The 22,137-nt window shown below is 35.3% G+C and overlaps 1 protein-coding gene across 1 annotated transcript in view; it reads left to right on the top strand.

Moving 5' to 3' along the window:
• Positions 1 to 22,137, top strand: part of Ziz (dedicator of cytokinesis protein Ziz) — an 826,359-nt gene that overhangs the window by 390,322 nt on the left and 413,900 nt on the right. The window contains exon 22 of the mRNA XM_090414187.1: positions 5,503 to 5,595. Within this exon, the coding sequence (XP_090270313.1) occupies positions 5,503 to 5,595 (93 nt within the window). The remainder of the gene's footprint in view (positions 1 to 5,502; positions 5,596 to 22,137) is intronic.

A 22,137-nucleotide genomic window follows, 5' to 3' on the forward strand; every position in this document is an offset into this window, starting at 1 on the left:
ATAAAGAGCCACTAGGCTTCGTTTTGGCGATCTAAAACATTATATAAATCAGGGGATATTAAATCCCACATTGTTTTAAAACCAAATAAGAAACTCAAAGATGGGAATCAAAGAGTTTCATGCCGAATATAGTAACTATAAATGTATCGGCGACTACTAGCATGAGCTAAAGCACGTAGTTCAAGTACGTAGTACAAACTAGGGCAACTCATTGCAAAGGTGGGAAAAGTTCTGATCGCTGATCTTAGTATTTCTATAATGTAGAACCCATCTCCTAGGACAGCACTTCCCAAACTGTGGACCGCGGCCCCAAACTTGGGGGCCGTAGGTTTTGTTGAGGGGGGCCGTGAAATAATGAAAACAAATTTAAAATGTTTTAAGACTAAGTAGATTTTTTTTATTTTAAAAGAAACGTATTTAGCTTTTATTATTTCTTTTTTGTTATTTTTTATATTTTAATGGAAAAATTCACACATTGGTGTTGGTTCACAAACTTTGCTTCCTGCGTATTTCGGCGCTTAACGAATATTAGTAAATATTGCTTATTAATATGTTTCATTTCAAAGCAGTGGTTAATTGTATTTACTTAGAATGCTCTCCACGGAAGTTCCAAATCTTTCTGTCCCTTTCATAACGCGTTCGTAATCAGGGACTGTTGATATTGACTTTATATACATATCAAAACTCGTTTTATTATCACTGTCATCTGAGCTAGTTTTCTGTTACCAATAAAAGTTTCCCATATACTTCACACATGAAAAAAAGCTTAAACAAGTTCTTGTGGGGAGATAGTAACTCACTTGCAGTGGTAAACAACACGCTCTCCCTAAGAGCCACTATACTGCAGAGGCAATAAAAATAAGTACTTTTATTATGCCAGTGAATAAGGTATGAGAAGTCTGTGTAATATATTTCTCAACAAATAGTGCAATTAGAGACAACTGGGATAAAAACACACTAATTAATGAATCACATGTCCCCTTATACAGAAACTATGCTGTATAGACTAAAACAAAACCATATGTTGCATGGACAAACACAGTATCTAACTAAAATCTATTGTTATTAATTAGATGTATGTGAGTTCGATTTCCCAAGGCAGCAATAAAATTCAACCGAACGTGTTAAAATTCGTAAAAGTGTTAAAACTAAGTAATATATATATATATATATATATATATATAATGAATGTTATGGCAGTTTCACATATGGAATTCGGTTGAAGAGAGTTAGCATTTCAACTCAATTGTCAGCTATGCTTTTATCTTTCGGTTGCACGATCTTTTGTTAATACCTCACCAATCATATGCACGTTTTAATAAACAGACTGCCTTTGCTGTCTGTTTCGCGTTAGGCTTAATTACCGTAAAAGGAGTAAAGTCACAAAAGTGAAAAATGTTCCTGGTCCGGGGGATTCCCTTATTCAGGTAATATTCACTAATTTCATGTTATCAGTCTGTGGTGTGCCAGTATTGGTAAGTGGTGATATTATTTGATCTATTCTATGTTAAAAAATATATATATATATAATGAATGTTATGGCAGTTTCACATATGGAATTCGGTTGAAGAGAGTTAGCATTTCAACTCAATTGTCAGCTAGACTGCCTTTGCTGTCTGTTTCGCGTTAGGCTTAATTACCGTAAAAGGAGAAAAGTCACAAAAGTGAAAAATGTTCCTGGTCCGGGGGATTCCCTTATTCAGGTAATATTCACTAATTTCATGTTATCAGTCTGTGGTGTGCCAGTATTGGTAAGTGGTGATATTATTTGATCTATTCTATGTTAAAAAATTTAACCCTGAGATGGATAAGTGGCTGATAAAAAATAAAAAAAAAATCCCGCGAACAATCAGAAGAAGCAGAAACAGACTAAAAAAAAAGGACAGTATTTCATATTTTACCAGAACAGCCCGCATCGTCTTCAGAGACAAACGGTAAGAGGCAAAAAATGTAATATATGCATCTGATTTTTGAAATATTCGCTGTGTATGTTTTGTATTGAATATAAATATAATAAATATTATAATAATATATCTCTATTACGATTTTTTTTTCGAGGGGGGCCGTGAAATATTTTAATTTTTGCAGAGGGGGCCCTGACATCCAGAAGTTTGGGAAGCACTGTCCTAGGAGATGTATGATGTTATACATTATGGTGGGAGGTCACTACCCAGACCGGTTTCAGTCTTTATTGAGATCTCGTCAGTGAGTAGCTAGACCAAAGTATAATACTAAGGGTATAGCGAAAAGAACTTATATACTCTGCTATACGAGTTGTCAAAAAGGTGCACCGATAAATTATTTAAAATAAAGAGCCAATAGGCTTCATTTTGGCGATGTAAAACATTATATAAATTAGGGGATGTTAAATCCCACATTGTTTTAAAACCGAATAAGAAACTCAAAGATCGGAATCATAGAGTTTCATGCCGAATGTAGTAACTATAAACGTATTGGTATTGGCGACTATTTGTGTGAGCTAAAGCACGTAGTTCAAGTATGTAGTACAAACTAGGGCAACTCTGTAAAACATCAAAGCATAATGTTTTACATCGCCGAAATGAAGCCTATTGGCTCTTTATTTTAAATAATTTATAGGTACACCTTTTTGACAACTCGTATAGCAGAGTATATAAGTTCTTTTCGCTATACCCTTAGTATTATACTTTGGTCTAGCTACTCACTGACGAGATCTCAATAAAGATCGAAACTAGTCTGGGTAGTGACCTCCCACCATAATGTATAACATCATACATCTCCTAGGAGATGGGTTCTACATTATGAAAAAGACTAAGATTAGCGATCAGAACTTTCCCCACCTTTGCATCGAGTTGCCCTATTTTGTACTACATACTTGAACTACGTACTTTAGCTCACGCTAGTAGTCGCCAATATGTTTATAGTTACTATATTTGGCATGAAACTCTTTGATTCCGATCTTTGAGTTTCTTATTCGGTTTTAAAACACTGTGGGATTTAATATGCTAGTTAAAATCTCCCATAATGATCACACATTTTGCACTTGCCAGAGTCAGCTGCCTATTTCTTGCTCCTCAAATTCTGTATTCCCTGGCTGTAGCAACATCCTACTAATCATCCTGTCTTTCTACCCCACCACACACACTATATACTCTCAAAACCATTAATGCCATTTCCTCTCCAAATTCTCCACACTGAGATAACACAACTCAACAACTCATCACTTCTCATAAGTAGTACTTCACCACTGTGTTTGCTCTTCCTATCTTCCAAGATAGACTGTACCATTCTATTTCTATTCCTGTCAGTATATCATCTTTATTCAGCCATGTGTCAGTGATCCCAATAATCTTTGGATTGGCTGGGGCTATAATGCCACTAATTTATCTCCTTTATTTCTGATACTTCTGGCATTTGTGTAAATGAATTCTCAGTATTTCTATACCTATTATTATTCACTCCAGATTCTATTTGACTCTACATAACACCATATGTTCCTCCATCTCCTGATTGTCTATCCCCAAAAGAGGCTACTCCTACCTCCATTTACCCTAACAACTCTAGTTTTCCTGCACTAATACTCACTTATCCTGAGAACAGCATTTTTCTCCAGATGCCTGTTCCGTTCCTCATTCAAAGTCTGTCATTTACTTCTTTATTTATGATAAAGCCAACACCATTTTTTGACTAGTCATCATCTACTCTCCATAATTTCTATTTTTTTTCTATTTTGTGTTACTCAAAAGTAAAAAAAAAAAAATTTAATTTTTCCTCCATCATCTGTTAAAATTGACAACTTTACTTGTAATCATCAATATATTCAGTGTTTCTATTATCAATTTCCTTTCCAGCCTGAACTGTATATCATTTATATCTGCAACTCTGATTTTTATTAGCTATAAGTGAATATAGTGCTGGCTTGCTAAGTATCTGTTTCACCATAATTCTCTTAGGCAGAATGTTTGGGGTTCTGAGTGACATCATTTGGCAGATTCTGCTATTTCCTCACATGTGTTATTTTAGCTCATATGTAGGGATGGACTTTGTAAGGCATAGTATACAAGGGTGGTCTGAAATTTTCTTGGCCTCGACCATAGATGGCAACACTATTGGCAAGATTTTTTTTTTCTAAGTTGGTACATCTGTCATAAGCATCCATGTGAAATCGCAAGTCATTCTATCAAGTAGCTTGTTTTATACAGCTGTCTGAAGCAAAAGTGTTGTTTGTATCCCTTGGAATGGATAAAATTGAGTATTGTGCGGTTATAAAAGAAGGTTTAACGGAAACAAATTCATTCGAAGTTCATAAAAGTTTATGGGCACTCTTCTCCTTCGTTTTTGACAATTAAGAAATGGGCTGCTGAGTTTAAATATGGCCGTACCAGCCTTGAAGATGATCCATGTGAAGGACGTCCAAAAAGTGTAATCATTTATCAAGTGCATGATCATGGTATTGGATGACTGGCAAGTCAACGTGTGTGAAATTGCTGGAACTATAGGCATTTCAAAAGAATGTGTAGGATATATTTTGCATGAAGAATTGCAAATGAAAAAGCTGTGTGTAAGATGGGTGCTGCACTTGCTCACAGCAGATCAAAAACATACTCACATGAAAATCTCTGAACAGCGTTTGGAGCATTTTAAAGAATAAAACTGATTTTGTGCATTGATTTATTACTATGGATGAGACTTGGATTCATCAGTACACACCAGAATCCAAACAGCAGTCAAAACAGTGTACAGAAGCCGGTTGTTCAGCATCAGAGAAGACGAAGTCATTTCCATCAGCAGGAACAGTAATGGAATTGGTGTTTTAGGATGCTAAAGACATTTTGTTTATTAATTATCTTGAAAAGGGTAAAACAATAACTGGGGAATATTATTCCAATCTTTTAACCAGACTAGGTGGGAAAATTCATGAGAAAAGACCCGGTTTGCAGAAGAAAAAAATCATCTTTCATCAGGACATTGCATCTGTCCACAAAGGTGTTTTGGCAATGGAAAAATTAAGGGATCTGCACTATGAATTGTTGGAACATCCATCCTATTCCCCAGATTTGGCTCCCTCTGACTTCTATCTCTTCCCAAAGCTAAAACTCTTCCTTGCTGGTTGGTGTTTTTCTTCGAATCAAGAGGTGATTATAGCTGTAGAGATTTTACAGATCTTGCTGAGAACCACTACAGGGATTGGATAATGGTACTGGAGCATCTCTGGAATAAATGTATTAGTCTTAAGGGAGATTATGTCGAAAAAGAAAAATAATTTTGAAATTATAAATTCGTCATTTTATTGTTAGGCTAGAACTTTTCAGGCCACCCTCGTAAGTTAAGTATATGTATAGTTATAAGTTAACTTCATGTTTTTTGCTATTCTGACTGAACTAATATGAAATAAGTTATTTTTATCTGCATTGTTGTCTCAATTGGTAGTTATTTCTTCCTTTATTTTAGTATTGCATTTTAAGATTATATTTTGTTTTTATTGTTGTAACATTTCCTTTTTTAATTCCCCCCCCCCTGTAGGATCAGCATCTGCACAATTTTTTTTCACATTGCCAAAGGTTATTGGAATCTAAAGTTCCTGGTCCTGATTCAGAAACTAATACTCTTGTTAAAGTAAGTATGGTATTAATAATGCTCCAGCTTGAGCACAAATGTTTTGCCATGTACCTTATGAAATAAGTTTATATGAGAGTACTTGATGAGGAGAATGCATATACTGTGAATATTTCTGGATTTTCCTTAAGCATTTGACAGATTCTCACATAAGTTGCAATAAATGGGTTTAGATAATTACATAAGAGATTGGCCATCTGACATATCACGGTTGTGCATGGAGATCAGTATTGTAACAAGTTGAGATTCCACACAACCCTTACTGTTTAATCTTTATTTTAATGATATTGTGAATGGTTTGTAGGAGGATATGCTATTGCTTGCAGATGTTGCAAAACTGATAGAATTGTTAAAAATAGTGCCAATATAATGACTCTGTAACATATGTAATTAAAAATACACATTACATTAGTGTAATTAAAAAGTGCCACTGTAATGACAATCAGAAGTAATGGAATAAGCCAGAAGTTGGAAAAGTGAGTAAGATAACAGTGCAAATGTAGCCAAGTGTCAGATTTTGAACTTTGGATCCACATATGGACGGCTGCATATTCTATTACTTTAATCATGCTGAAGGAAGGGGAGGAAGAAAGGGATCTCAGGAGTAACAAGAAGTTAAGGATGGGATATAAAGACTGCTCACTGAATTGCTGTGATTGAAAGAAGGATATTAACTAATTCTGACTGAAGCAGAGTTAAGTTGTGGTGATCCTAATTTATATATCTCTGATTGGACCCAAATAGTCACTAGGATTTGGGGAGGGGAGGAGATAAGGAAACTTTATAAAGAGTACAAAGGCACATGCCAGCTATCATAAGCTAGATAGATACCAGAATAAGCTAGATAGATGGGCAAATGAATCGGGGCATCAGTTTAATGCAGCAAAATGTAAGGTCTTGAGGTTTGGGACACATCGATGGGACACTGCATACTCTATGGGAGGGGTTAAACTGGAGGAAGTAGGGGAGATAAGAGATCTGGGGTTGATGATTTATAGAAACCTGAAATTTAGGGGGTATATTGCAAAGGTGGTGAAGGTAACACACAAGATTGCTGCAAGAAGGACACTGACCTGCAGAGATATAAGAGTTATCATTCCGTTGTATAAGACTCTGATCAGACCACACTTAGACTATTGTTCTCAGATCTGGTCCCCAGGATTTGAAGGGGATAAATTAACTGTGGAAAGGATACAGAGTGGATAACAAAGATGGTTTCAAGACTGTACAATGATAGTTATGAGGATTGGCTGAAGGAGTGTGGACTGCAGAGTTTGGGGAATAGAAGAAGGAGAGGTGATATGATTGAGACTTTTAAGTTGACAAGGGGCCATTCCTGGAAGTTACAAAAGGAAACTGTGAGAAAGAGTGTGAGGAGTGGTTTCTTTGCATGGAGGGTAATTGAACCATGGAATGCATTGCCTGATAGAGTGGTGAGAGCGAGAATGGTCAATGTGTTTAAGGAGTGGTATGATAGACTTTGTGTTTCCTAGGAGGGACCTCCCTCGATGAGTCTTGATAGACTTGTGTTTCTTAGAAAGGACCTTCCACGATGAGTCTTTTGACTCCATGGAGGCCTGAATAATAATAATAATAATAATATCATGATTGTGGAATGTTGGATGCACAGACATATTAAGAAATCTGGTAAGTAGGAGGAGAAGGTTATGTTTGACAATAAGTTGTTGAGAGGTGCTTGCTAAATAGGCAATAGGAAAATTTTCAAAAGGTTGGAATAAAGGAAAAGGTCAGTGACAGAAGCCATCCTAAATATATCATAAAGGTCATGTCTTCTTTCAGTAATTTAAACAACAATTTCTGCAAGTTTAATCTCTCAGGGAATGTCTTTCCTCCAGCCACACCAAACCTTGCATCCTTTGTCACTACAAAAGGTAGTAAGCCAGATGATGGTACTTCTGCTCTTCCTTTCCATGGCCAAAGACTGCTGCTTCCACTTTTCTGATCTAATGCCTGCTCTGGACAATCACTCACAGAAATTATCCTCACTGACATGAAGGTCTTCATTTCCCATTCCATCCAAAATTCTATCATCTGGCTTACTACATGGTTTAACAAAATTTGTATCATGGCAGTTGAAGAAAAAAAATTCAATATACTGCAGGCAGCTTATAACAAGAACTGCAGCTTCATACACATCCTATGCTGAAGCATGCAACAAATGCCAAACAGCCATCAGCAAATTCATCTCTGACTTAAGGATCAACAGCAGAAAACTCACCTACTGTCCAAATGGAAGCCATGTATTCTGATCTTTTATGAAGGCCATCAAATGCAACTTCTGTCCAGCTTTGCTTCCATCTCACTGTTTCTTTTAATGAGTTTTCAGTGGAGAAAGGTTTCTTACAAAGGGAGATTCACCTATCTTGTCTCTCAGTAAATACCAGACAGGATGAGATCTCTCCTTGGACTGATCTCTCCTGCTCAACATCCCTTTTCAGACACTGCATACACACTTACCCTGCTTATTTTCCTTCCTTTTTATTCCATCTACTTCTATCATTTGAAACAGCTTTCTTCATGAAGTTTTCCCCACCAACTGGGTACAACCTTCAATGCATCAGAAAATATGTCTATACACTGCTTCTTTTCCAACCTTCTTCTGTGCTATAGGTTCATCTGGCCCTTGTGTATAGAACTTAATATTTATCCATTTCATGTGGGGTTGATTAATCAACCCATAGTGTGTTAGTACCATGGATGAGTAGAGAGTTGGAAAAGGAGAAACTTGTTCATATTTGATTTGAAGACTGCACTGTATTCTTTTGGAAATACATAAGAGGGGATACTGTTTCAGGATACAGCTGTAGAATGAATGGAAGAGGAGGAAGCGAAACTAGTTCTGTGAGTTTTCAAGTTAACTGTGGAGGGGGGGGGGCAAGTTTAGTAGCAGTTGCATGCATTTCAATAGATTTCGTAAAAAGTGAAAGAATTATTGATTCTAGTTTATATGAACAATTGCCATGGAAGTTTTTATAGAGAATGCATGTTTCAGAAACCAAGTGCCTGTGTGAAAGTGGATGGAGTGGTAAGAGGTGAGTCATTAATCAACCTAATTTTCCTCTTCTGTACTGAGCCAAGTATTTTTAGGAAGTTCTTGGGAATACCATCCCAAATGTCAGAGCAATATTTGATATTTGGCTAGATTTGCAATTTACATAAAGTTGATAGCTATTCAGATTGCAGGAAGAGGACTCCTAGTTTTTTTTGGATGCTGAGAAGGAGATGATTGTAATGTGTTTATGCCAAGAAAGGCTTGATGTACCATGTTGGCGTAATGCCAGATGGTAGGCATGAGTGGGGCAGAGTTTTAAAGTATTGTTTCTAAACATCTCCATAAAGTATTTGGCTGAGAGGCGGGGAGAATAAGTAGATAGACCATGGCTCTACCCTCTATTTGTTTGCAGAATTTGCCTTGCCAAATGAATTAGCCTCGGTTCACTGTGAATTGAAACAGGACTGAGATAATGGAAGGAAATTCAGCTTGGATTCCATCAAAAGTGGATTTAAGTGTAATATTGAACAATGAGGAGACCTCATTAGGTCGATTGTCCACAGACAATCAACCTAATGGCTAAGAACACCCAGGCAAGCCCACTAGATTGTGCAGTTTAGGACCATAGGATTATACAGGGTGTTTCAAAAAGAATGTCCTGATTTGAAAATTGAATGAATGAATGCAACTTGTACCATGTGAATGGCCTCGGCCCACAGTTTGATATGATGACCACTAGATGCCACTACTAGCACCCAAATAGCCGCTATGCTTAGTTAATGAGAAGATAGCGTCTAGTCAACAGAAGGTGTTTAATTTGTAGTAATGTGGAAATGGAGTCATTCTTTTTGAAACACCCTGTATTCCTTCCTGTGTTTCTGGAAGGGATATAGTGCATTTCTTTCCTCACTTGCTTATGTATCTGCCAGTGTATTGTTCCTGTGATGATGCCAGTTTAACTTTAGTGACTTTTTGGAAGTAATAATTAATTATATTTAGTTATATCTCCTATGTCTTAATTTCCTAAAATAACAAGAGGAATAACAATCAATATGTAAGCTTTAACAAGAAACACTGATATACAAGAAAAAATCAGAAGCCACTGGAAAATTTGGACTTAAATATGACTAATATACAGTAGAACTTAAAAATTTTGCATATTTGAAGCAACTAATATGCTTGAAGTGGAATTGATGAGTATATAACAATGAATTAATAGTGATATGTTAAAACTAAGTATATGGTTTAGCAACAACGGATTTAACATTAATACCGACAAAACGAGATATATGTTCTTTACATTAACAGATAAATTGGATCACAGTATAACTATAAAATGGCATGAAAGGAAATGTAGTGATACTCTAAATAGTAAATGTAGCTTAATCAAAAAAACAAAAACCGTCAAGTATTTGGGCCTCCATATCGATAGCAATTTGAAGTGGAACTCCCACACCACTTTCTTAACAAATAAGTTTAGGTTCATGATTAACAGAATATATTATGTTAAAATATTTGTAAATGCAGCATTCTTAAGATGTTTATACTATTCCTGGGTAAATTCTTCACTGCAATATGGCATTATCTTTTGGGGAGGAGACTATTATAACAATCTGCTTCCATTAATAAGAATACAAAACAGAATAATTAGAGCCATAACTACTACCGACTTCGCACATTCAACCAGTGATCTGTATATCATTCATAATATTCTACCATTTCAGAAGCTATATCTCTGTGGTTGTCTGTTATATGTAAAAAGAAACACTGAAAGTTTCTCGGTATATAACGTAGACTATGGATTGCGCTGCGGTCAAAACACGCTGGAAGTACCTAAGGCTAACAAAGAAATTTTTCATAAATCTTTCGAGTACATTGCGACGAGTAGCTATAATTAACTTCCGAATGAAATTAAATCTATAACCTCAGAATATGTATTCAGAAAAAGATTGAGAAACTACCTTATGGGATTAAAAAATGTTGACAATTATTTTAAACGTATACTATAAGAGATCATTATAACTCATATATCATAACCAATTAAGGTATTGATTTACAAATTGGTTCATTCAATTAGGAATTAAAATATCAACATGTACATTATTATAACTGGTAAGGGAGCCCTCTTAGATGCGGTCCCCAGACTCTCAGTGTCTGTTTTGAGCTAATTACTTTTCTAGTAACCAGTATGGCTACGGCCCTTGGTTACACATATTTGCATTAACTAACTTACAAGTTACCATGATAAGTTATGATAGTTATTTTCATAGTTATGATAAGTTACCAGTTACTTATCATAACTATGAAACCATTCGAAATATATTATATTCTACTTGCATATATGAGAACTTTTTATTAGCCATAATAAATTAATAGCCATAATACTTGAATTTTATTTTGTAACATTGTACTGTGCATTGAATTGTATTGTGAAATATGTCATAATTATACAAGTTGAATAGTATAATATGTATAATTTGTATGCATGATGTGAATAATAAAAACTGTTAAACTGTTAATTTCAGAAGATTTAGTAATACAGAAATCATTAAAATATCATAAAACAAAAATAAAGACCTCATCAAATATGAAATTGATAAACAGACATGAAGCCGAGTTAAGTAGTTTTCAAATATAGTGTCATAAGATATTAAAAATATTTTATCCCCAGTGTATAACAAATAATGAATTGGCTTATTTATACTAAGCAAAGCAGAAAAGGGTTAAACTAAATTGGCAAAGAATGAATGACAGAAAAAGAAAGAAAGATGTCTGGTTGAGAGAGTTGGATAGAAGCAGAATTAGTTGCAAAAGACAATGCTAATGGGATAAATTGGATCTCAGACTAATGTACCATGAGGCACAAAGAGGATAGATAGATTGGTATTACTGCTGGGAAAACAAACAAACGGAAGTTAGTCTTAGTCAGAAGTGCAAAAGTTTTTAATCTTACAAACTCAGAAAATCATAGAAACGTTTTTTTAATCCCATTAGTAGAAACTCCTTCTTCAAAACAAAGAAGTTGATGAACATGCATGCTTGACAGACATGATACATTTGCATCATGACCTTCATCTGATTTTGAATGGGTAATCCAACACAGAATTGTAGTGATATGCAAATATATTTGAGTAATGGGGTAAGAAGAAATGCAGAATAGAAGTATGAATAATCTTTTGGAAGAAGCAGAAAGAGGAACTGAATTTGAGGAAGTGGTTTGTGAGATAAATGTAATATGAAAAGCCACTAAACTTTATGTGAGAAATATTGGTGAAATACATTTCATTTAATGTTGCTAGGTTTTAATAAATGATGTAATTTAAACTATATATTTCTCACTTTGAAAGGTATGCATGTGGTTAGGATCTTTAAATATTGTTAAATCTTTTCAACGGAGAATAATATTTGGATTTATCAATTGTTTTTGATACACTTACACGTTATCAGTATAAAGTTTAATGTATTAAATATTGGACATAGCAATACATAGAGCATTATTTGTTTATTTTCATATTTAAAATGAAATTGATATGAAAATATCACTGTTATCATTGTGTTCTTTTTATGTATATTAATTTTATTTTGTTTTGATATCCTTTTTTTTTTTATTTTTATGTATATATATTTCCTTAAAATGTTTATGTTCAACTAAAGATAGCAAATGTAGCATTTGGTTTCTTTTCACCTTTCATCATATATAATAATCATTTATGACTGAAAAAATTTCTACTTTCTGTTGATGTTAACTGCTAAACTGTTCCTTGATATATAATAAATTTTATTAATAAAAAAAAGAACCAACAGTTTCATTTTGGTGATGTTAAATAGATAGAAATAGGGGATATTAAAGATGTATTCTTATTTTGTAGCTGAAGAAAATATAGAAACTTTGAAAGTTTCCAAAAATTGACCAGAGTGCTTATGAGATTACAATTATGGGCAACACTCATGTCTTTTATGTAGTGCAAGCTAAGGCCACCCCTATGTTGAGGATTGCATTCTTATAAGCTTTCTGGTTAATTTTTAGAAACTTGCCAAGTTTCTGTTTTATCTTTGGCTAGGAAATAAGATAGATCTTTAATAGTTCTTATTTCTATCTAATACATTTTTTTAATCTTTTTATTTTATTTTATCCTTTTCTAATGGCTTCTTTCTATACTGAGTACATCTGGCTTTCAGCACATTTAATATTCAGTTGTAATTATATGGTATCATTATTATTATTTTTAACACATTAAAACAATGATTTTTCTGTTTTACATTTACAGAAGGGCAAACACAATAAAACTAATCCAACTTCTATCTCTTGGGTTAATTTTATGGAAAAAATGTGTATGAGTTATGAGAAAAACTCTTGAAACTGCTGATCATAAATCAGCAATACTTAGTAAAGCATTCACTTCTAGACAGTGTAGAACAGTCTGCTTAGTCATCTATTACCAAACATGTTCATGAATGCATTCTTCAAATAAGGCTATGTTCAGATTGCTGTAAATTTAGATTTACAGAGGATGGTAGACTTTAGAAAAACAGTGCATGAATTAAATTTTATTTTGAACTTGGCAAAAATACTTCTGAAACAAAATTACTTTTGTTTAAGATGCAGAACATTCAGGCCATTGATCTTTGAGTATGACATGTAAAAATGTCATACTCAGAGATGGATGACAGACAGCTGATTCATAATAAATGACAATATTAGACAAGTTTGTCACCTGTCTGCTTGACATTTCTGTATTTACTATTATTGCCATAGCTTTGATTTCCCATCCCCCACTTTTTATATACTTCTATTTTTTTCTCTCATCCTTACTCATAAAGAATGACAAGGCTAGGGTATATTAAGACTGTGAGTGGCATGAGGATTAAATATAAATACTACTTTAGAAACCAATAAGGAACTTTTTATAAACCACTTCAAGTCTCCCAGTAAGGAAGGTGGTAGTCTAGCAAGTGAGGAAAATCATCCACCATCTGAAGACTTCCACAAACATCCATGTGCCATAGTCAAGTTTAAACCCATGGCCCTATAGCTTGGAAAGTGGACATGTCATCTACTCTTAAAGGCCAGCAGTTTGCATAGAAATATAATTTTATTATTTACAGTGTACACTGTCTTTTAATTACTGTATCTATATTTTAATGGTATTTAAGTATACTCAGTTTTCAATATACTTTTATGGTATATTTTTGTACTTTTCATTGTACATGTCCATCATGCAATGATGCACAGGTTAGAAATTGTTACTTTATACACCTGTATTGTAAACTGCACATATGCACCATTCCATTTTAAACTTATGCTCTTCATCTGTCAAGAGGAGAGATAGCCAGAGATGATGATAACAAGTGATACTGACTAGTTGTCAACAGCTGAGGCTACCCTCAACAGGTTCTGTTGATGCTGGTGCATGAAACTGGTTAGACTGCTGAATTATTAAATAGGACTATTGTGTTGTGATATTTTATCTTTGTGAACTTCAAGTGTGCCGAACTTACCTGTAACAATGGGAATATGAATAGCTTATTTCATCATTGTGCTGCTGCAGATATTATTGTTGTTTCCTCTTCTTTCCTTGAACAGTAGCATGCTATAGTAGAATATCACTGAAATTACTTCATTTTTCTATCTATCATTAATTCATATTTCTATCATTAATTACTGTTGCTGTGTCTAATGTGAGCTTGAACCACTTTTGTTAAACCGTATTTTGGAGTCCTTTAGTGCATATTGGAAGATGTGCATGTAATGATGATCTGAGAAATTGTGCACTGTTAACTGACTTATTTACCACTCTCTAATGGATCCACCTCTTCCTCCATCAAAATCATTGATTTCTGCTCCAAAAAACCCTACTTGAAAATATTTTTAATAATTTGAAAATATTTAAAATGGTTTTATCCAAGTTTGAAGTAGAACTAACTGTGTTATTCTTTAATATCGTTCATCTTTGATAACCAAAAATTCTTAACATGTGCTGCATTTTTTTTTTTTTTTAATGTGAATCTGCCACCTAAAGACATTCACAAATATCTATACCTACATTGGGATATGAACCTATGATCTATTGCTTGGAATAAGAGAAAATGCTGTTCACTTGACCAACATTCTTATTTGATGAATTATTACTATTAAGCAATATAATTTGTAGTGGAATACATAGTATCAGACTGCAGATAATATAATTTTGCTGTTGCTTAACTCAGAATGCTGTATTCACAGTTTTCTTGTTTTTTGATACTCACTTTAGAAATGAGTTTTTTTTTTATTACATTTTGCGTGAAAAGTTGGTTGTTGTATAATCAAGAAGGAATCATTTATTGAATACGAACTATGAGAAATATCCATGACTTATTTTTAACGGCATTAACAACACCAAACAAACTATTTTATAAAAAAAGATGTTTGATTAACTTGCTTATATTTTGCTGAATTTTTAATCAGCATAATCACAGCACAACACAGCATGAATACATGACAGTAAATGAAACAATACCTATTGTTTCACTTAAAATAGGTATTGTTTCACTTACTGATAAGTAAGTTCTACCCACTCACTTATTAGCAAGTTGGTAAAATCTCTTTTTTTAATAAAATAGCTCATTTGGTGTTGTCAATAGTGTTAAAAATAAGTCATTAATAACCTTCAATACCTAAGCTTATCTGTTAGACTATAAGTAATATCAGTTCAGTAAAGTAAATTATTTTTTATTGTGGACTGTGAGAGGAAAATGAAATAAATCAAGTTACAGCTATATGTGTTAACTATTTTTATTAACAAACTTGTGTTATGTATATTCATTGATCTATGATCTCCCTCTCCTTCCTACATTGATATTCTGATAACTTCAGAGTAGAACAGCTAAGTTAGGTTAGGATCCTTTAATGTTTTCCTGTGTGCCATAATAAATTCATTCGCTATTTGGAAATAGTAATTAAAACCAGAGGACTCAAAATAGACCAGAATATTGTTCCAGTTTGTTATTATTGGTAATATCATTTTGTTTTTGCAGAAATTTAGGTATACCATTCTGGTTCACTATAATGACAAAATTTCCCATGAATTCTTCAGTAGATCAGTATACATAAACTGGAGTAACCACTTCATCACACAACCTCTTCTGCACCTTGTGCTAATTATCCCACTCAAGTTTAGAACTTTGCGAGCTCCATTCAGCATTGTGTGATTATTCATTCACCTCTAGGAAGCCACATACACACTCTCCTGCTTTCCCCTTAAGCACTCTAGTTTCCCTGACTCTGCACTTCCAAACTCTATCTAAACAATGTTTTTTTCAAGATGCCTAACCACAAATCCATTCAATTACAAACCATCTTCTTTATATGTACTTTCATCCGTTGAACTCATTCCATACATCCACAAACTCCGCACCATTCCTTCTACAACTTGCAGATTGAATCATTTCCAATCAACGCCCTTATTCTCAGTTATATGTCATACTATGGCAGCAGACCACAGTCTTCACTCTTGCATTTTTCTTATTTGCTTGCACTAACAATTATTTAACATCTTCTTGCTTACGACACTTGTTGTAGCTGATAATTATCACTGATAAATTGTTCATTTGAGATTAATAGGGGGTATAAAGACAGGCACAAATATATTTGTCACCTACTACAAAGTAAAAAATATTTTTTTTTTATATTTTTTGTATTCAGTCTCGGTACTTTTGAATAATTTACATTTGTGTTGTAATTTTGAATACTTGTCACATGATATTTGCAATGTATCTTTCAAAAGCAGGTGATTATAATAGTCTTAGACGTCAACTTTGGGAAGTTTCATGGCGGGAGGAATTGGAAGGCTGGGATATTATTAGTGCATAAAATTGTGAAAAAATATTTGTTAGCAGCAATGGTAAGTTGTATACCACGAGTAAACAATAGGACACAATTTGGAGTAAAGTGGATGACAAACAATATTAAACAGGAATTGCATGCAAAAAAGAGGCTATGGAAGAGATATAAGGAGACAGGAGAAGAGAAGATGCATGAAGAATATAAGACACAAACCAGGAGAGTGACTAGTGTGGTAAGGAAAGAGAAACTGGAATATGAGAGGAGATTGGCCGTAGGATCCAAAGAAAATCCTAGGAAATTTTTTAGCTATGTGGCCAGTAGGAGGAGAAATGACTGTGGAAGAATGATATTGTGGGATAAAAATGGGAATAGAGTGACTAATGCAGATGACATAGTGAAATTGTTCAATGAACACTTTATTGGAGTATTTCATCCTGGAGGAGTCAGTTTTAATGCTAGAGGGATAGAGCAGGTTCGAAGTTTAGAGGTACAGGAGGAGAGTGTGTTTCAGATACTGAGTACTCTGGATGTCAGTAAAGCTTTGAGACTGGATGGTATTTCACCACGAGTTTTGAGAGAATGTGCTAAAGAACTGACAGTGCCTTTAACTTAGCTTTTCAATGAAGGTCTGGCTGCGGGAAAGGTGCCCAGGGAATGGAAGGAAGGTAAGATAGTGCCATTGCATAAGGGTGGTAACAGACTGGAAGTGTCTAATTATAGGCCAGTTTGTGTGTCATCAGTAGTTGTTAAGATCTTGGAGAAAGTAGTGAGGGACTGTATACAGCATTGGGCATATGAAGTTAATATTATCTGTGAGAGTCAACATGGATTTGTGAGGGGGGGGATGCTCTTATTTTAGTAATATGCTAGCCTTTTATAATAAAGTTACAAGAGCATTAGATGAGGGGAAAGGCATATACTGCAATTTTCTTAGACTTAGCGAAGGCATTTGACAGTGTGCCACATGATAGCTGACATTTAAGTTGCAGCACATGGGTCTGGATGTCAGATTGGTCAACTGGATTCAGGATTGGCTGTCTGATAGGTATCAGAGAGTTGTGTATGGTGGAGCAGTTTCAAGGAGGCAGAGGGTTACAAGTGGGGTCCCACAGGGCTCAGTACTAGGACCTATATTGTTTAACCTTTATATCAATGACATTGCCAGTGGATTGCTAGGAGATATTCAGTTGTTTGCAGATGATGCGAAGCTGGGAAGGATTATTAGTAATAGTACAGATGTGGTAGCCCTGCAAGAGGATTTGAATAAGCTAGATAGATGGGCAAATGAATGGGGTTATCAGTTTAATGCAGCAAAATGTAAGGTCTTGAGGTTTGGGAAACATCAATGGAATGCTGCATACTCTATGGGAGGAGTTATACTGGAGGAAGTAGGGGAAACAAGAGATCTGGGGTAGATGATTGATAGAAACCTGAAATTTAGGGGACATACTGCAAAGGTGGTGAAGGTAACACAGAGGATTGCTGCAATTATGAGAAGGACACTGATCTGCAGAGATAAAAGGGTTATCATTCCATTGTATAAGTCTCTGATCAGACCACACTTAGACTATTGTTCACAGATTTGGTCCCCAGGATTTGAAGGGGATAAAGTAACTGTGGAAAGGATACAAAGACGGATGACAAAGATGGTTTCAGGACTGTACAAGGATAGTTATGAGGATCAGCTGAGAGAATGTGGACTGCAGAGTTTGGTGGATAGAAGAAGGAGAGGTGATATGATTGAGACTTTTAAACTGTTGAGAGGTGGTTACAGGGTTGACACTGGGGAGTTCTTTCGCTTGGTTGAACAGCGGGAAGGAGTGATGACAAGAGGCCATCCCTGGAAGTTACGAAAGGAAACTGTGAGCAAGAGGGTGAGGAGTGATTTCTTTGCATGGAGGATGGTTGAACAGTAGAATACATTGCCTGATGGAGTGGTGAAAAGGAGAACGGTCAATGAGTTTAAGGAGTGGTATGATAGACTTTGTTTCTTAGGGGAGACCTCCCCTCGATGAGTCTTGATAGACTTTATGTTCTTAGGAAGGACCTCCCTCGAAGAGTCTTTAGACTCCATGGAGGCCAGAATAATAATAATAATAATATAAATGATCTACTAACTTGCATTTCCTGCATAATCATCTTTGGGCTGTCTGAAGGAGTAAAATAGTCTGAGTGTGATTTTAATGCTGTTTATTTTCATCCTCAGACAAATATAGAAATAAGCATATAATCATATCCTTTACTAGTGATATGTTTCATTAATTTTGAGAAATAATTCACTTCACCTTTATGACTTTTAATAATATATGCATTTTCCAAATACTTAGAGGGAAACTAGGGTATTATTCCTGTGTTTTGTAATTCTTTTTGTAAGTGATTTGCACATTTTTAAACTTACATAATTGTTCATTTGATGAAGTTTTCAATTAAGAAATTTAAAATTCCTTTAGCAATTAAAAGTTATTCATTTTGCTTAGTTCTTTCTGCTGATTTTTAAAATCTGCTGCTGCTCTTAGAAATCAGCCTAATTTAAATAACTATGGTTGCATAAAATTTCCCAAAATATGGGAAACAGTAATACTTTGAGATCCCAGTTTATATCCTAGGCTGCCAACAGGTGTCCATAGAGGATGCCCCACCTAGTTAGAACTTTAGTCTTTTGTCCATATATTTTCTGTTTTGTGCTGTGTGTGTGTGTGTGTGTGTGTGTGTGTGTGTGTGTGTGTGTGTGTGTGTGTGTGTGTGTGTGTCTTTCAAGTTTCATTTTGTATTCCTTGATGATGTCTCTATAACTGAGATTAATATTGGAAGTATTAAATACTATTTTTAATCATTTCCTAGTGCTGTTTCATTCCATTAAACTTTTATCATGATGTTTTCCCAGCACTTAAGCTTTAACACCTACATAAGCATCAGTAATAAATGGTAGAAAAGCCAGAATGCATCAAAAGAGAGGCCTTGATTTTATGGATGGATGACTAGAATGACAGGACAAAAAATAAATGTCTGTATGTGAGAAACAGCCTGCATTTGAATGGGGAAGAAATAGGCTTCTGGAGGGAATGTTGTTGAAGGGAAACTAAAATTATTAGGGTGATTGGCAGCAGGGGTAGCCTCTTGTGGGAATGGTCACTTCATAGAAGAGGATACACTTGATTTAATGCAGAATTCAGTGGAGTCTAAAGAGAATAACGATAGGTATAGAAACACTGACAAGGTGTTGATGTTTTTTTATGCTAAAGCCAAGATTATCTGAAATGAAAGAGATGAAATTGGTAGCACTGATAGCCTCAGTCTTTGATATTGTCAGTAGATTGCAGGGAGATATTTAGTTGTTTTCAGATGATTGAAGCTGGGAAGCATTATTAGTAATAGTGCCAATTTGGTAGCACTTAAGGAGGATTTGAATAAGGTGGATAGATGGGCATACGAATGGGGTTTCAGTTTAATGCAACTAAATGTAAGGTTTGAAGGTGGGATCCATCTATGGCAAGCTGCATACTCTGTTGGAGAAAGTGTACTAGATGAAGTGAAAGAGGCAAGGGACATTGGGGTAGTGATTGATAGAAACTTGAAGTTTAGGGGATATATATATTTTTTATTTCATATGATGATACAACAACTGTGAGCCCCTTTTATGGGGATATGGCACCATCTCAATCCCTCCCCTTATTTCTATCTGGGCTCGAGACTGGCATAGCTGATGAATCCAGGCCTATAGCTGGAAGGGACCGTCTTAAGTATTCCAGACTGTAATCTATATGTGTTCATGAGGCTGGTTTGCTTGTTCCAGGGGAATGAAAATCCCAAATTTCCAGATGAAAAAAAATAAATCCTACCTCCATATGAGACGGCTAACTCACTTTTCATCGAAAGAGACCAGATAAAGGTTCCTTGTGCCATGGATGGGAATTGAACCCAGGTCTTTCTGATCAAAGGGCTTTGTCTGTACTGACTGAGCTACAATGGCTCAGGGGATGTATTGAAAAGATGGTGAAGGTAACTCAGAAGAGATCTGCAATTAATGAGAAGGATGATAGAGATAGAAGAGTTGTGGTTCCATTGTATAAAGCCCTGATCAGACCACATCTGGATTATTATGCTCTGGTTTGTTTCCCAGGATTTGAAGGGGGAAAATTAATCTTGAAGAGAATGCAAAGGCAGATAACAAAAATAATATCAGGACTATACAATGTTAACTATAAGGATAAACTGAGGACATGTGCACTGCAGAGTTTGGTCAACAGAAGAAGTTGAGGTGATATGGTTGAGACATTTAAAATGTTTCAAGGTAGTTACAGGGTTGACAATGGAAGTTATTTCATATGGTAGAATAAGGAGAAGGATCAAGGACAAGGAGTCATCCCTAGAAGTTGAGCATAAGTTGTGAGCAAAAGGGTGAGGAGTGGTTTCTTTGTATGGAGGATGGTTGAATCATGGAATGCATTGCTTGATAGGGTGGTGAGAGTATGAATGGAATGAGTTTATGGAGTAGTATGATAGATTTTGTATTATCTAGGATGGACTTCCTGCATTGAGTTTTGTAACTCCATGGAGCCCCTGAATAATAATATTATCATTATTAAGCAACTCCATATAATACAGGGTGATCAAAATTAAATATCCCTATTTAAGGCCTTGTGGTGCACTGTCCAGCAAATCAAATGCTGAAACTTTGCAGGAATGCATTGTGCATCATATGGAAGCGATATCTGAGGGGGGGGGGGTAGTTCTAAAATTCACCACTAGGGGCATTTTAAACACCAAATGCATGGAATTTGCATATCACATAACTTCGTAGGTGTGAAAACAGATGCTCGACAGAAGATTTTTCCCTTCATTCTAGTTGCTAATACCATCCACAGTGATGGCACTAACCTTGCCTCAGTGTGCTTTGCTCATCTAGGCTCGATGAAGTTCTACTACCTAAATGATTGCAATGCTGTTACTGCATTTCATGAATTTTGTTGCCTGAACAAATGTGGATGAGGTCTCTGTGCTCTGTGACATGGGATTAATCATTTTGTTACTACTACTACTACTACTGTTGTAGAGTAGGTCATGAATAACAGCATTGGTTTATGCATTTAGAAGACACATGGATATGCCTTACACAACTGTCTGGAAAATTCTATATAAGATTCTTAATTTCTATCCATTCAAGATGACTCTTACAACACAGGAGTTGCACCCACAGGACTTTGAAGGTTGACTGACTGTTTAACATTCCTTGCTCAGGGGAAGTTGGATACCCTGTGGCTATTGGTGATTTTGTGGGGAGATGAAGCTCACTTTCACCTGAACAGAGTTATGTAAAACTCACATGCATTCCAACAAACACATTTGCATCCACCTAGAGTTACTGTTCTGGTATTTTACAGTTTCATTTATTGGTATACGGAGACTTGAAAAGGTGTTGTCGAATGTAGTGGAAGTGAATGTACAGAACCAGGGAAACTAGAGTTATTAAGGGGGGGGGGGAGTAGATATGCAGATTTTAGGGAGACAGTTGAGTGTGTAATATGCCCAAGCGAGTAGGAAAGACCACAAATCAGAATGGAATAGTTAGTATAAGGCATCAAAATAGGGAGGACAAATCGGCTTCTGAAATTCATGTATACAAATGCCAGAAGTATTAGGAACAAGAGGGAAGAATTTTTGGTCTTGGTTGGCACTTCCAGACCACAGGTTGTTGGCATTAGTGAAA

The sequence above is a fragment of the Typopeltis vanoorti genome, chromosome 24 (genome assembly GCF_054136105.1).
Source record: "Typopeltis vanoorti isolate ZY-2024b chromosome 24, IOZ_Tvanoo_1.0, whole genome shotgun sequence".
NCBI lineage: Eukaryota > Metazoa > Arthropoda > Arachnida > Uropygi > Thelyphonidae > Typopeltis > Typopeltis vanoorti.